General features: G+C 47.0%; 2 protein-coding genes across 4 annotated transcripts in view; one reads left to right on the top strand and one right to left on the bottom strand.

Moving 5' to 3' along the window:
- The window catches only part of TMEM209 (transmembrane protein 209), a 90,406-nt gene that overhangs the window by 8,305 nt on the left and 65,420 nt on the right, over nt 1-16,681 (top strand). For all 3 annotated transcript variants that reach the window (XM_056573163.1, XM_056573164.1, XM_056573162.1), the window contains exons 2-3: nt 1,171-1,312; nt 7,282-7,340. In XM_056573163.1, the coding sequence (XP_056429138.1) occupies nt 1,171-1,312; nt 7,282-7,340 (201 nt within the window). The remainder of the gene's footprint in view (nt 1-1,170; nt 1,313-7,281; nt 7,341-16,681) is intronic.
- LOC130368850 (carboxypeptidase A2-like) overlaps nt 1-16,681 on the bottom strand; it is a 52,625-nt gene that overhangs the window by 26,239 nt on the left and 9,705 nt on the right. The gene's annotated exons all lie outside the window — the stretch shown is intronic.

The raw sequence follows: 16,681 nt of genomic DNA, 5'->3' as shown, positions 1-16,681 counted from the left end.
ATAAAATAAACTTTAACTCCCCTTCCTATGTTCCCCGTTGCTTCGGTACCAGCCTGACGGTCCTCCATTCACTGGCTGAGGCGGGACATCGCTGCGGACGGTGATACGCTGACTGCTCTGTGACGTTAGTGTCCCCAGGAAGCAGCAAGAGGACCGCAGTGGAGGACCGTGAGGCCGGTACTGGGGGAACGTAGGAAGGTGAGTTAAAGTTTTTTATTTTTGCATCCTGGGCTCAGGAATATGTAAAATTCAAGCAGTACAGATGCCCTTTAAAGGGTTATCCACTTAAATTTTTTTTTTAAAGAACACTGATACTTCTGTGATCCCCTGGTCTAACTTCAGGAGTGAAGGCCACTTGGCCCCAGCAGGCCCCAACAGCAGCTTCTTATAGGAGTCGTGATGCAAGAAGTATGGAGCATTTTTTTCATTATATAAACCTATTTTCCTGTCTGCAGAATAGGTGTAAATCAATCACACCACTGTTCATGTTTGTCCCATATGCACTGTTAAATAGAGCTTCAGTTGAGCATGCATACTACAGCTCTTTTGAGGTCTGTGCAGTATTTGGCAGTAGTTCAGCATTCAGCTATCTCTAATATAATTGTTCTCAGGGGAAACTCTCCTGTGTTCATCTTAAAGGAAAACTGTCAGCTTTCTCCCCCCATGCTGATCGTTTGATCCTTACCGTGCCCGGATCCGCCGCGCCATTCGGCAGTAATCTTCAATTTTCGGTATATTCAAATGAGGTGCTAACTGGCAGTCTGATGTCAGTGCCGGGCCACAGCACCGCCCAGCTCATCAATATTCCTCCCCTCCCTCAGCCTCTCCCTCTTCTCCCCTCTCTGTAATGAAGAGAGAGGAGGAATATTGATGAGCTGCAGCCTGGCACTGACATCACACTGCCAGTTAGCACCTCATTTGAATATACTGATAATAGAAGATTAAGGCCGAACGGCATGGCAGATCCAGGCTCGGTAAGCATTAAACTGATCAGCGTCCCTCGCACTACCAGCCAGTACCGCTGGTTAGTGCGGGGAAAGAAAGCTGACAGTTTTCCTTTAAATACTGACCAATATACTTCATGTGAACTCAGCCTTAGTTATAAAGTATATCTAGATATTGTCCTGAAAGTAATTTGTCTAATGATATTGGTTGGATCTTATTTTTTAGGAGAGAAGGCTGAGCAGTGGAGTCAATCTACATCATTTATTGATACAGCCATCAAAATGAGGAGAGAGACACATGCCCGAAATTTAATACTGGCCTGGGGTCTTCTAAATTTGTCTTTGGCAGGAATGATTTATACAGAAATGTGAGTAAATCTAAAAAGGGTTTCACCATCCTGACCTTCCCAGTAAGACCTGATTCACTTTCATGTGATACTGACAAGTTTGGTAAGGCGGAGTTCAATTATATCATACAATAAGGCTCCGTATACCCAGCCTAAAACTCATCAGTTGTGGCATAAGTTGCGGTCAAAGTGAATCAATTGTCTGGCATTTGACGGTCATGAACAATAATTTAAGTATTTTAGTCAATAGATTCTGCAGCACTTGACAATTTTGTGGTACAAAAAGACAAGTATCAAACATTACAAAACAGCTGTATGCAAAAGTTTAGGTACCTCTGACAATTTCCATGATTTTGATTTATAAATAATTGGGTGTTTTGGGTCAGCAATTTAATGTTAAGTCCACACCACCTTTATCAGAAATGAGTAATGTTAAATATCAAACGAACAGGCCTCAGTGTTAGCAGTAATCCCATTTTGGCCCAAGAGATCTTGGTTCTCCCTACTAATGTCCACGAGCAGGGGTGTTTATTGGTAACTCCCCCCTAGACCAGAATCTAGTATCTCAGGGATCGCGCATTTGTCACAATCTGAAGGCATTCAACCTGACGGTGTGGAGATTAACCCGTTAAGGACCAGGCCATTTTACACCTTAGGACCCGGCCATTTTTTGCACATCTGACCACTGTCACTTTAAACATTAATAACTCTGGAATGCTTTTAGTTATCATTCTGATTCCGAGATTGTTTTTTTCGTGACATATTCTACTTTAGTGGTAAAATTTTGTGGTAACTTGTAGAGATGAGCGAACTTACAGTAAATTCGATTCGTCACGAACTCCTCCTCTCGGCAGTTGATGACTTCTCCTGCATAAATGAGTTCAGCTTTCAGGTGCTCCGGTGGGCTGGAAAAGGTGGATACAGTCCTAGGAGACTCTTTCCTAGGAATGTATCCACCTTTTCCAGCCCACCGGAGCACCTGAAGGCTGAACTAATTTACGCAGGATAAGTCATCAACTGCCAAGCCAAGAAGTTTGTGACGAATCGAATTTACTGTAAGTTCGCTCATTTTTAGTAACTTGCATCCTTTCTTGGTGAAAAATCCCCAAATTTGATGAAAAATTTGAAAATTTTGCATTTTTCTAACTTTGAAGCTCTCTGCTTATAAGGAAAATGGATATTCCAAATAAAAAAAATTTGGATTCACATATACAATGTCTACTTTATGTTTGCATCATAAAATTGACGTGTTTTTACTTTTGGAAGACACCAGAGGGCTTCAAAGTTCAGCAGCAGTTTTCCAATTTTTCACAAAATTTTCAAACTCACTATTTTCAGGGACCAGTTCAGGTTTGAAGTGGATTTGAGGGGTCTTCATATTAGAAATACCCCATAAATGACCCCATTATAAAAACTGCACCCCCCCAAAGTATTCAAAATGACATTCAGTAAGTGTGTTAACCCTTTAGGTGTTTCACAGGAATAGCAACATTTTTTTTACACTCGCATGTTCTTGTAGACCCAGTTTTTGAAGGAGAGAAAAATCTTCCTAATATTTGTAACCCAATTTCTCTTGAGTAAGGAAATATCTCATTTGGATGTCAAGTGCTCTGTGGGTGCACTAGAGGGCTCAGAAGGGAAGGAGCGACAGTGGGATTTTGGAGAGTGAGTTTTTCTGAAATGGTTTTTGGGGGGCATGTCACATTTAAAGGAAATCTGCAGCGTTACAAACACTTATTCCCTATACTCAAGATAGGGGATAAGTGTTTGATCGCGGGGGGGGGGGGGGGGGGGTCCGAACGCTGGGGCCCCCGGCGATCTCCTGTACGGGGCCGCGGCTCTCCGTGCATGGGGCGTGCCAGCCGCAGCATGACGTTGCGGCCGGCACACCTCCTCCATACATCTCTATGGGAGAGGCGGGGAGGCAGCATTCATGCCTCACCGCATCCCCCATAGAACTGTATGGGGACGGGGAGGAGACGCGGCGTCACAGTCGACCTCTAGGTCGACGCTACGCGCCTTAGCGCTCACCATGAGTGCTTATGGCGGCACCCCGTTGTGGAGATCGGGGTCGGACCCCCCGCGATCAAACACTTATCCCCTATCCTGTGGATAGGGGATGAGTGTAATGCCGCTGCAGTTGTCCTTTAAGAAGCCCCTATGGTGCCAGAATAGAAAAAAAAAAAACACATGGCATACTATTTTGGAAACTACACCCCTCAAGGCACATAACAAGGGGTCCATTGAGCCTTAACACCCCACTTGTGTTTGAGGACTTTTCGGTAAATTTGGATTTGTAAATTTTAATAAAAAATTCACTAAAATGCATTTTTTCCCCCCAAATTTTAGTTTTTCAAGGGGTAATAGGAGAAAATGCGCCCCCCCCCCCCAAAAAAAAATGTAAAAAAAAATTTGTAACCCCATTTCATTGAGCTTTTGGAGAGAGAATTTGGTTGGAATGGTAGTCAGGGACCATGTGTGTTCACAAAGCCCCCCTGTGGTGCCAGAACTGTGGACACCCTCCCCCACACATGTGAAACCATTTTGGAAACTACACCCCTCACAGAATTTAATAAGGGGTGCAGTGAGTATTTACACCCCACTGGCGTTTGACAGATCTTTGGTACAGTGGGCTGTGCAAATGAAAAATTAAATTTTTCACTTTCACGGACCACTGTTCCAAAAATTTGTCAGACACCTGTGGGGTGTAAGTGCTCACTGTGCCCCTTATTACATTATGTGAGGGGTGTAGTTTCCAAAATGGGGTCACGTGGGGGGTCCATTGTTCTGGCACTATGGGGGCTTTGTAAACACATGTTGCCTTAAATTCCTAACAAATTTTCTCTCCAAAACTCAATGGTGCTCCTTCTCTTCTGAGCATTGTAGTGCGCCAGCACTTTACATTCACATATGGGGTATATTCTTAGAAGAAATGGGGTTACAAATTTTGGGGGGCTTTTTTCCCTTGTGAAAATGAAACATTTAAGGTAACAGCAGCATTTTAGTTAAAGAATTTTTTTTTTTTTTTATCCTTTTCCCATCCATCTTTAACTAAAATTCGTCAAACACCTGTGGGGTGTTAAGGCTCACTATACCCCTTGTTACGTTCCGTGAGGGGTGTAGTTTCCAAAATGGGGTCACGTGGGTATTTTTTTGCGTTTATGTCAGAACCGCTGTAAAATCAGCCACCCCTGTGCAAATCACCAATTTAGGCCTCAAATGTAAATAGTGCGCTCTCACTCCTGAGCCTTGTTGTGTGTCCGTGTGTCCGCAGAGCATTTTACGCCAACATATTGCGTTACAAATTTTGGGGGGTCTTTTTTTTTTTTTTTTTTTTTTTTTTTTTTTTTACCGCTTGTGAAAATAAAAAAAAGTATGGGGCAACACCAGCCTGTTAGTGTAAAAAAAAATTATAATAATAATTTTACACTAACAGGCTGGTGTAGGCCCCAAAATGTTACGCAATTACTCCCGAATACGGAAATACCTCAAATGTGGCCCTAAACTGTTTCCTTGAAATAAGACAGGGCTCCAAAGTGAGAGAGCGCCATGCGCATTTGAGGACTAAATTGGGGAATACATAGGGGTGGACATAGGGGTATTCTATGCCAGTGATTCCCAAACAGGGTGCCTCCAGCTGTTGCTAAACTCCCAGCATGCCTGGACAGTCATTGGCCATCTGGAAATGCTGTCAGTTGTTGTTTTGCAACAGCTGGAGGCTCAGTATATGTAGTGTTTTACCATTTAAATTTTTTAGTGTAGTGTTTTTAGGGTACATACACACAAAGGGACTAAACATGTGTATAGCAAAACATATGTCACTGCAATACTTTTCTGTGAGAAAGACTTTCAGGGGTATCAGGGAAATTTCAGGGGTATCAACATTTACAGCCATGACTGTGTGTGTTTGTATATCACCTTAAGGACTCAGCGTTTTTCAGTTTTTGCATTTTGATTTTTTCCTCATCACCTTGTAAAAATCATATCGCTTTCAATTTTGCACATAAAATTCCATATGAAGGCTTATTTTTTGTGCCACCAATTCTACTTTGCAGTGACATTAGTCATTTTACCCAAAAATCCACGGCGAAACGGAAAAAAAATTAATTGGGCAACAAAATTTAAAAGAAAATTTCAATTTGTAACTTTTGGGGGGCTTCCGTTTCTACGCAGTGCATTTTTTTGGTAAAAATGACACCTTATCTTTATTCTCTTGGTCCATACGGTTAAAATGAAACCCTACTTAGGCTGGGTTCACACCACGTTTTTGCCTGCGGTCCGGAAACCGCATACGGCTGAAAACTAAGCCGACCGGAGGCTGCGGTTCACTCCGGTCGGCTCATAGACATGCATTAAATACGGTTCCCAAATACGGCAGAGTGCGGGCGCCGCGATTAAGCCCCGCCCCCCCTCCTCCCTGCCGCATACGGGAACTGTAGTTAACAAAACGTGTTGTGAACCAAGCCTTATATAGGTTTGATTTTGTCGTTCTTCTGAAAAAACTACATGCAGGAAAATTTATACATTTAAAATTGTAATCTTCTGACCCCCTATAACTTTACTTTTCTGCGTACGGGCCAGTATGAGGACTTTTTTGCACCGTGTTCTGAAGTTTATATCGGTACCATTTTTGCATTGATCGGACTTTTTGATCGCTTTTTATTCATTTTATTTTTTTATATATAAAAAGTGACCAATAATACGCTATTTTGGACTTTGGAATTTTTTTTGCGAGTGCGCCATTAACCGTGCTTTTTTTTTTTTTTTTTCATTGTTATAGCTCCCATAGGGGCCTATAACACTGCACACTGATCTTTTACCGCTCATCCCTGCAAAGCCGTAGCTTTGCATGGATCAGCGAGATAGGGGCTCGATTGCTCAAGCCTGTAGCTCAGGCTTGGAGCGATCAAACGCCGATCGGACGTGACGGAGCAAGGTAAGGAGGTCTCCGCTCGCGTCATAGCTGATCGGGACATCGCGATTTTATTGCGAGAGTCCCGATCAGCCCGACTGAGCTCCCGGAAAGCGTTTACTTTCATTTTCAGAGCGACGATCTCAACGTCTGAAGGGTTAATAGCGCGTGGCACCGATCGTCGTGTCGCGCTCTATTAGTCCAGGGTCCCGGCTATGAATAGCAGCCAGGACCGAACCGGTTTTAAACACCGGGCGCAGGGCGTACAGGTACGTATCCCCTTGTAGACCTAAGTAGCAGCCCCCCGTTTAGACAGCAGCAGCAGCAGGCCCCCCCCCCCCCCCCCCGTTTAGATGGCAGCAGCCCCCCCCCCCCTTTAGACGGCAGCAGCCCCACCGCCCCGCCCTTTTAATAAGTAGCAGCCTCCTCCTTGCATGCAGCTCACCACCTCTGTCTGGTGCTGCCGCTCCACTGCCCCGTCCTCTGGTCCGTATCATGTCGTCCTATGGAGGAGCATGTGACATATAAGTCACTCTGCTTCCTCTGTAGCGTTACGCTGTGCGCAGGGGAGGAGGTGGATGCTCCTTCATAGGACGACATGACACGGACCGGAGGACGAGACAACGGGGCAGCAGGTATCGGGGACATTAAACGAGTCCCTGATACCATGCAAATGGATAGTATCGGCCCCGATACCAGTATCGGTATCGGGAAATCCCTAGTTATCAGTGTCACCTGCACTACCTGTCGGTACCGACAGGTAGTGCAGGTGACACTGATGACAAAGGTACTTACCATGTCCCGTTCCGTGCAGAGGATCTCCGGTAATCTCCTCCGTTAACTTCAGCTCCACCCGTACCCCAAGCCTGGCCAGAGCTGAGGTTAACAGAGGAGATTACCGGAGATGCATTGACCGGGAAAAGGTAAGTACCGTTGTCACCTGCACTACCTGTTGGTACAGACAGATTAGTGCTGGTGACACTGGTGACAGATTTCCTTTTAATACCCTTTTAAACTCTGCTGAGGAATATCGTTGACCATATTCATACTAAAATTGAAAATGCTTTCTTTTTTTCAGGTCTGGAAAAATAATCAGTACGTATTATAAGATTTCATGTTGGCCCTTATGGTACATTGGTAAGTTCTGATTTAAATTTTTCTCTTGAACATCAAAAAATAAAACATTTATGTTTGAAATACTTCACCCTATTCTACCACTTCTTTTTCAATGACTCTGGATTTGCATAGTATGAAACAGAAGCAGAAACATACACGCGTATATAAAGGCAAAAATGCTTCTGAAGTATGCGTGTATTATGCATGTACTGTTTGAGGCATTTAAGTGTATTAAAGACTTTTTATGTATTTTTAGTGCCTTCTTTGAATTCATTGGAATCCTAAGTTGTAATGCATTTTAAGAATGGACGTGTCTCTTCTGCACCTGAACGTGTAATTCTTAACAATGAGACATGGTTATAGGTGTTTTACACATTTTGGAGCAGAATTACTAAATCTAGAGTACGTTCACACGTGTATATTGCAGCAGATTTTCTGCACCCGATTTTGCTAAGCATTTCAGCAAAATATGCATACCCTTAGGGTCCGTTCATGTGCGTATTTTTGCTGCAGAATTTGCTGCCCATTAACTTAAATGGGGGTAGGAAAATCAGCTGCAACAATACGCACATGTGAATGCACTCTTGGGGTACATTCACAAGAGCGGACCCACAGCGTATTTTATGCTGCAGATCCGCCGCTGAAGGATCCCTGCATGGTGGCTTTACGTGTGCCTGCTTGGAGCGGCAATACGCCGCTACAAGCAGACACACTGCGATGTGCTAGTCGCAGCGCGCTTGCGCAGTATACTCGAACATCGCGGCAGCTCTCGGCCTAGCTCATGGAGCAGGGGGAACGGCCGTGATGTGTGCAAAGATTGCCGAACGGCTCCCCTATAGAACTATATGGAGGGGGCGTGCCGATCTCCACTTCTGGCGTGAGAGTCGTGACGCGCTCCTGTGCTACAGCACAGGGGCTCCATGCAGACTATCACGGGGGGCCACAGCGCTCGGACCCCCTGCGATCTAAAAGAAAAGAAATTATACATGAGATTTCTCCTTTAACCCCTCAACGATGCAGGACGTAAATGTACGTCCTGGTGAGCTGGTACTTAACGCACCAGACATACATTTACGTCCTAAGCATAACCGCGAGCATCGGAGCGATGCCCGGATAATATGCGGCAGGTCCCGGCTGCTGATCGCAGCCAGGGACCCCCACCGGTAATGGCGGACATCCGCGATCCCGCGAATTTCCGCCATTAACCCCTCAGATGCTGTGATCAAAAGCAATCACGGCATCTGCAGCAACGCGGTCACTAAAATGGATGATCGGATTGCCCGCAGCGCTGCCGTGGCGATCCTATCATCCAGCACGGCAGACGGAGGTCCCCTCACCTGCCTCCGCTGCCTTCCCGGCGTCTTCTGCTCTGATCTTCCCGCAGATCAGAGCAGAAGATGACCGATTACCCTGATCAGTGCTATGTCCTATACATAGCATTGAACAGTATTAGCAATCGAATGATTGCTATAAATAGACCCCTATGGGGACTACTAAAGTTTAAAAAAAAAATATGAAAAACCCCCTCCCCTATAAAAACATAAATTGTCCCATTTTCCCTATTTCACCCCCAAAAAAAGTGTTAAAAAGGAGATTTTTTTTATGCTTACCGTAAAATCTTTCTCGAAGGATCCATTGGGGGACACAGACCATGGGTGTATGCTGCTGTCTCTAGGAGGTGTGATACTATGGCAACAAAAAAGTCAGCTCCTCCCAACAGGATATACCCGCCTCCAGGCCCTGAGCTAATAAGTTTTAGTACCAGAGCAATAGGAGAAGACCGACAGGTTAAGGAAAAAACACGAACTGTCCGAGAACCAGAAGAAAAAACATAACTGAACACACCCTCGGACAGAGAACCAAAGAGAAACCCAAAAAAGGGCGGAAGCTGTGTTCCCCCAATGGATCCTTCGAGAGAGATTTTACGGTAAGCATAAAAAAATCTCCTTTTCTCTATCGGCTCCATTGGGGGACACAGACTATGGGACGTACCAAAGCCGTCCCTTGGGTGGGTAAGGAATCATACAGGTGGACGGTTGGACCACCGCAGTCTGCAACATCTTACAGCTCAGAGTAGCATCAACCAATGCGAAGGCATGAATCTGGTAGCACCTTGAGAAAGTGTACAAAGACGACCATGTGGACGCCTTACAGAACCGCAAGGCCGAAGCCACGTATCAGAGGGCCCAGGATGCCCCGAAAAACGGGTGTAATGAGCCAAACCCCTGAAGGGTGGGATCTTCCCCTTGCAGCGTTAAGCTCCCAAAAAAGAGCAGACCGGATCCACCGAAAAATGGTGGTCGTAGAATCAGGTTGTTCTATACAACGACCTTCTGGAAAAAGAAAAAAAGGGGGTCACACTGACTAAAGGAAAGAGTGACTCACTGAGAGAAGTCCGAACAGCCCTCACCACAACCAGGTTGTGGAACAAACGCTTCCAGAGATGAGAAGGGGCCGGAAAAAAGGACTGTAGGACGATGTTCTCATTGAGATGAAAAAGTCAAAAACCATCTCAGGTAAGGACGACGGACTTGGACGGAAAACAACTTGTCCTGGTATACAACCAGGAAGGAAGAACGGCAGGAGAAAACTACAAAGTAGAAGTCCCAAGGGAAAAGGGGACTGATAAGGAGGGGCAGCTTTTGCCACTCCCTGAACCAGGTTCGGACATGATAATTGAACGTCAGAGGACGTTGAATGGAAAAGACCGAACCTTGACCTTTAAGGAAGCTGAAAGCCAGCCCCGACTGGAAAGGGGTCGGGAAGGAAAACCGCGACCGGAAAAAAAAGCTGAGTTTCACACCAATGAAAACAAGACCGCCAGGTGTGGTGACAAGTCTTGCAGAGGAAGGCGCGAACCACTTGGGAAGAGAAACCGTGGGTCCTCAGAACCGCGGTCTCAACCTACACATCAGCAAAGCAGAGACGGTAAATAGGGTGGCACAGGAGACCTGAGCTAGGAGGACTGGACAATAGGGAAGGCGCACCGTTAAGTCGTTCAGGAGTCTGACCATGATGACGAACCACGGCTGGGCCACGAGAATGGCGGGAACTCCCTACTAGGAGTTTCCTCAGAACCCCGAAAAGAGAGCAAGGGGATGAAAAACAGACAAGGTAGGGCAACGACCAACCACTAAACAGATAAGGTAGGGCAAAGCCCGACCAAGAGAGGATTGCTACGGTTGTGGCGGGACAAGCCGAGGTCCACGCCAGGAGCGCTCCAGGGGTTGTTTTTTTTTTTGGTTTTTTTTTTAAGATCCCTGCAAACACCCCTGGATGTGGGGACCACTCGTCTTGGACGACTGAGGACCAACCGAGAAAACCACATCCCAGGGACGGCCGGAAAGAAGGTAGCTGAAATGGCCGGAAACCTCAGTTCCGCCCAGAAGGGAAATTTCCAAGAATCAATAAAAGAAAAAATTGCCCTAGACCCCAACATGTTGAAGGGGGAAAAAGGGCTTCTCGGGGGCCAAGGCCCCAGACCGGCCGGTCACTGAAAACGCCTCCCCAGCCCGACAGACAGGCAGGGAGGGGCAGGAAGGAGCGCCCCTGAAAAATCAGGGGGAAAACGAAGCCACCATTGAAGGGACTGACAAGACTGTCGAGAGCTAATGGAGACCTGTCTCACCAGAAGAGAATCAGCAGGTGAAGAAAGTCTGTAATGAAAGTGGGCAAATGGCACGGCCTCCACCAACCGACCCAGGACCTTCATGCAAAAGGGAATGGAAAACTGGAGCAGGACTCTAGATAAGAGTCGGGCGATTGTTCGGCGGAGACGAAAGCGGGCAGAGGCTGCGTCGAACTGGAGCCCCAGCAGAGCGGTTGGACTTGTCCCGATAGACCATCCAACCGAGGTGAGACAAGGACTGGCGGTTGAGACCAAGACTCTCCAGGATCTGGGCCCTGGCTGGAGCTCTGATCAGGAGGTCGTCCAAGTCAGGGATCACGGAAACAACTGATGTCCGTATTAAAGGGCTATCACAGGCGCCAGGACTTGGAAAGGGTCCGCGGAGAAGTGGCCAGACCGAAATAGAGAGCCACGGTAGAAATGACCGTCCGGGAACTGCAAAGCGGAGGTACCGCTGATGACCGGGAAACAATGAGACGTGGAGGCTGGCATCTTTGATGTCCACCGAGGAGCGAAAACTCCCCTTGAACCATGGACGCCAGCACCGAAGGGAGAGACTCCATTCGGAATGGAAAAGCAGAAGATGCTGGCTGAGATACTCTAGAACCAAGATTGGTCGAACAGAAACTCCTTCCTTAGGGGCCAAAAAAGAGGTTGGAATAAACCTCGAACGTTCCCCTGAAGGAGCCTGAACAATGACTCCCTGGATAAAAAAAGAGCTGGAGTGTGCCCCGAACTGCCTTCGCTAGAGAGGGGAACCAGCGGGTCCAGGAAAGAAAAAGGCAATCCCAAGGAAGGGAAGAAAATTCGATCCTGTATCCGTTGACTACCACATCCCTGACCCAGGGATCCTGAATGTGCGTGGTCCAGGCCGGAATAGTAAGAGCCGACCAACCACCCAAGAAAAGGTTGGTGGGGCGACCCTTCAGGCCGAGGAAGGCCTATGGGTGGGATGGGTCCGGAAGGGGGGAGCCCTCTACCCGTGAAGGCGCCAGACTGGACCCTTTGTTGGAACCAAAGGTCTGCAGGACCAGAAGGAGGACTTCCAATGGAAATTGGTTCTGCGAGCCTTATCCAGAGGTATAAGGAACTCTTACCGCCCGTCGCCTCCCTTCCTGAAGGCTGTGTCGGCATTCAGGCTATAAGCCACATGGCTACCAGGTAGCCTGTGGCAAAGGCAGCACAGCGGCTGCGCATGGGAGCAGAACACAGAAAAAACTCCGGCTGAGGAGCATCGGAGAGCTAGTTCAGATAGATCCTCCGGAGGAATCCTGAATACTACCTGGCTGACCATACTGGAAGGGCATCTGACACCCAGGCAGAAGCAAAAGCAGGAAGAAAGGAACCTGCTGTCTAATAGGCAAATTTTGCCAAAGTCCCCACCTTTTTTGTCCGCTGGATCCTGAAAGGCAGCCGTATCTGTCAACGGCCGGACAGTTGCCTTAGAGAGGCGGGAGACCGGTAGATCCACAGTTGGAGAGGAGGTCCACCGAGCAATGAGGTCCTTGGCGAGGGAATACCGCGCTTGAACCTTCGTTTCCTGAAACTTCTTGTCAGGACGCCTCCAGGCGGATTCCAGCAGGACGTCAAATTCAGCGAGAGAGCTGAAAGTCTTGAGTGCCGGTCGGGTACGAAGAAAGGAGACTTTTGGAGCTACGTCCGAAGTTCCTGGGTCCTTTAACTGGAAGTTGTCTCTTTATGGCCGAAACCAATGAGTACACCACATCAGGCATATCCGTGCGGTCCTCTGAGTCGGAGGCCGAAGCAGAAACCTCATCCACAAGTTCTCCAGGTGAATGGGAACGAGGTGTGGCAGCCCTGGAAGAGGTCGGGCACAATGAAAGGTAACTTCTGGAGCCATGCCCGAAGTTCCTGGGTCCTCTAGATGGAAGGTGTCTCCTTATGCCCAAAACCAATGAGTGCATCATGTCCGACATATCCATGCGGTCCTCTGAATCAGAGGCCGAATCGGAAACTTCAACCACAAGTTCTCCAGGTGAATGGGAACGTGTGAGGTGGCCCTGGAAGAGGGAGAAACTGACCTGGTACGCGGGTCTGGAGAACCAGAGCTGCGACCATAGGAGCGTCCTCTAGGGGAGCGACGCTTGCTACCAGCTGGAGTAAGAGGGCGATGCCTGTGAGGGGAGCGCCCGTGCCTGCCAGGAGACTCTAGGGATGAGACATATGAAACACCCTTATGACTCTGCAAGAGCGTCAGTATAGGGGGAGAGCGGAACCCTCTGAAGGGCCGGAGTAGGGAGGATCCCTCCAAATGCAGTCCTCACAGAACTAGAGCCCTTCACAGGGGGGTCTGGGGAAGCAGTGTGTGTAGGTAGAACAAACGGGTTCAGCAGAACCATACATTTTAGCGTTACAGCCCCTAAAGGTGTAATAAGTAACCTCCCAAGCTGTTTAGAGGGAGGAACCTGTCTGGGCTCGAACATAAGTCTCACCCAGCAAGGGCATCACTGATTGGCTCTGAAAAATCCCTCTCCGCGCGCACACACCACAGATAATTTGCGCGCTCTGAGGAATCCCTGCCTGCCACGGGTGGGCGGAGCTAAGTCCGTACAGGGCCCGCGGTCAAAGTACATGCGGCCGATAATGTTGCCCGCTCCTGGCCCCAAACACCTATGTGAATGACAGGGGATGGGAGCGGGCGAACACACCGCCGGCAGCCTCCGCTGCCGATGACAGCCATATGCAGCCGAAGCTGCACATTCAAAATGGTGAAAGTCGCAGCCGCGGCTCGCAGGTGGGCGGGACTTAAGACCGGGCAGAGCCCGCGGCTGAGAACATGTGGCCGGGAGATAATAGCGCCCGCTCTCAGTCCTAAGCCCATATGCGGTCGCATGTGCGAGCACAATGCGAAGAGAGCGGGTGAAAACACAGTCGGCAGCTTTTACACGCTGCCGTCGGGAAGGAGAGACAGGCGCAAGATGCGGCTGAGACTGAAGCCGGCACTCGCAAGTGAAAGTCGGCAGCCACGGCTGCTGAGGGAGGGAGCTGGCCATGGTGCCTGAATACAGTTCTCACGCCCATCATGCCGGGCTACCATGTGCGAGCGAGGCAAGCAGGGAGATGGGGGGGACCCGGACCCATGAGGTACAACCCCAGGCGCTGACCGTTGGCGAGAGGGGGTGAACAGCGCATATACGCAATGTCTGTGCCCCCTCAATCGCAATGGGGAAAAAGTGAGCCGCAGTTCGAGTCCCCACCTGAAAACAGGAAAAAACGGAATAAAAAAACTCACACATCCCTAAATCTAGGAAAATAATAAAACATAAGACCTGGTCTGGAGAGAACTCCAGACCGTGTCTACCTCCTTAGACACTAAGCTAAAACTGATTAGCTCAGGGCCTGGAGGCGGGTATATCCTGCTGAAAGGAGCCAACTTTTTTTGTTGCCATAGTGTCACACCTCCTAGAGACAGCAGCATACACCCATGGTCTGTGTCCCCAATGGAGCCGATAGAGAAAAAATATTTTATATACAGATTTGTTATCGCTGCGTGCCTAAATATCTTAAGTACTAAAATAAAATGTTAATGATACGTTGAACGGCGTGAATGTTAAAAAAAAGTCCAAAATAGCTGCCTTTTTATAACATTTTATTCCCAAAAAATTATAAAAAATTGATTAAAAGTTTTATATTAGCAAATATGGTAATAAAAAGTACAGATCACGGCGTAAAAAAATGAGCCCCCATACCGCCGCTTATATGGAAAAATGAGTTATAGGTCTTCAAAATAAGGAGATTTTTTTTTTATCGCAACAGTAATAGAAAAGTATGTTATCATGGGTATCATTTTTAATCGTATTGACCCAAAGAATAAAGAACTCGTCATTTTTACCGTAAATTGTACGGCGTGAAAACGAAACCTTCCAAAATTAGCAAAATTGCGGTTTTCTTTTTAACTTCCCCACACAAATAGTAGTATTTTTTTTAAGTTGCGCCATACATTTTTTGGTAAAGTGAGTGAGTGGCATTACAACGGACAACTGGTCGCGCAAACAAAAAAGCCCTCATACTAGTCTGTGGATGAAAATATGAGTTATGATTTTTTTTGGAGGAGGAAAAAACGAAAACGGAAAAATAAAATTGTCTGAGTCCTTAAAGGGTAGCTCCCACCAACCCTCCTTTTTTTTTTTTTTTTTTCTTTTTTTTTTTTTCCTGTCCCTGCCTATTGCCCTTCTATCCCTAACCCCCTCCCTGCCTTTATTTTTATATTTATTGACTAATAAATGCCATTTTGTCTGCCTGGTAGTGTGTTCACTACCTGGCAGACTTCCCCAGCAGGCACCACGTCACTGATGCCTGCTGGAGTCGACTTCCGCCCTTAGTTCTAACAGGGTGCCTCCAGCTGTTTCACAACTACAACGCCCAGCATGCCCTGACATCTATTGGCTTACAGGGCATGCTGGCAGTTGTAGTGGGGAAACAACTGGAGGCACCCATTCATACCAACCTCCTCACCTCCGGTCGCTCAGATGGGGAGAAGAAGCTGGGACCGCGAACTCTGCGCTGCGCGGCGAGCTGTGAAGAAACAGGGAATCCGGATGCAGGACGTGCCGGGGAATCCAATTCAGTTACCGGAGTCTGCAGAGAGAGAGTGCACACTCCAACTTGGCTGAGGTACAGGCTGCGTGCCTGCTGCGGCCAGGGCGGCTGCTCCTGGACTTTACTGCGCTGGCTTCCTGCCTGTTTGATTGACAGGAAGACAGCGCGCAGTGAATGAATTTCGACTCATTTGCCAGGCTGAAATGAGTCGAAATTCTGTAGTGACGTCACTGCAGAATGCATTCGGCCACTAGGAGGGCGACCCCTAGTGGCCGAATTTAAGTGATTTTAAACTGTTTTAAAATCACTTTTTTTTATTAAACTATATTAGAGATGTGTTGTAGTACTTAAGTACTGCAACATATAAATTTTTTGTTTTCATGACAATGCCCATTTAAGGCCCAACTGGGCTTAAGGGGTTAAGGGTACAGATTTGATGTGCAGGATTTGTAACTGCCGATTAGAAGCTGTGCTCAGTCATTTAGTTTACATTGAAATTTGCAGCAGAAAATCCTGAGCATCAAATCTGCATACATGTAAACGTACCCTTATCCCCTTGGGGACGGAGCTCATTATGACCCTAAGGTCATAGTTTTTTTGTGAAATATTCTACTTTTGTTAGTGGTAAATTTTCGTCGATACTTGCATTTAGAGATGAGCGAACTTACAGTAAATTCGATTCATTACGAACTTTTTGATTCGGCAGTTGATGACTTATCCTGCATAAATTAGTTGAGCTTTCAGGAGTTCCGGAAGGGCTGGAGCACCTGAAAGCTGAACTAATTTATGCAGGATAAGTCATCAATTACCGCGCCGAGAAGTTCGTGACGAATCGAATTTACTGTTAGTTCGCTCATCTCTACTTGCATTATTTCTTGGTGAAAAATTCTAAAATTTCAGGAAAAATTAGAAAATGTTGCATTTTTCTAACTTGTAAGAATGGACATGTCAAATTACATATTGATTCACATATACAATATGTCTACTTTATGTTGGCATCATAAAGTTGACATGTTAATACTTTTTGAAGACATCAGAGGGCTTCAAAGTATACCAGCAGTTTTTCAGGGACCAGTTACATTTTTAAGTGAATGAGGGTTCCTAATGTTGGAAATATCCTATAATGGACCCCAATATGAAAACTGCACCCCTCAAAGTAGTCAACATGACATTC

Source organism: Hyla sarda, chromosome 4, assembly GCF_029499605.1.
Source record: "Hyla sarda isolate aHylSar1 chromosome 4, aHylSar1.hap1, whole genome shotgun sequence".
NCBI lineage: Eukaryota > Metazoa > Chordata > Amphibia > Anura > Hylidae > Hyla > Hyla sarda.
This window is presented reverse-complemented; position numbering and strand designations above follow the sequence as displayed.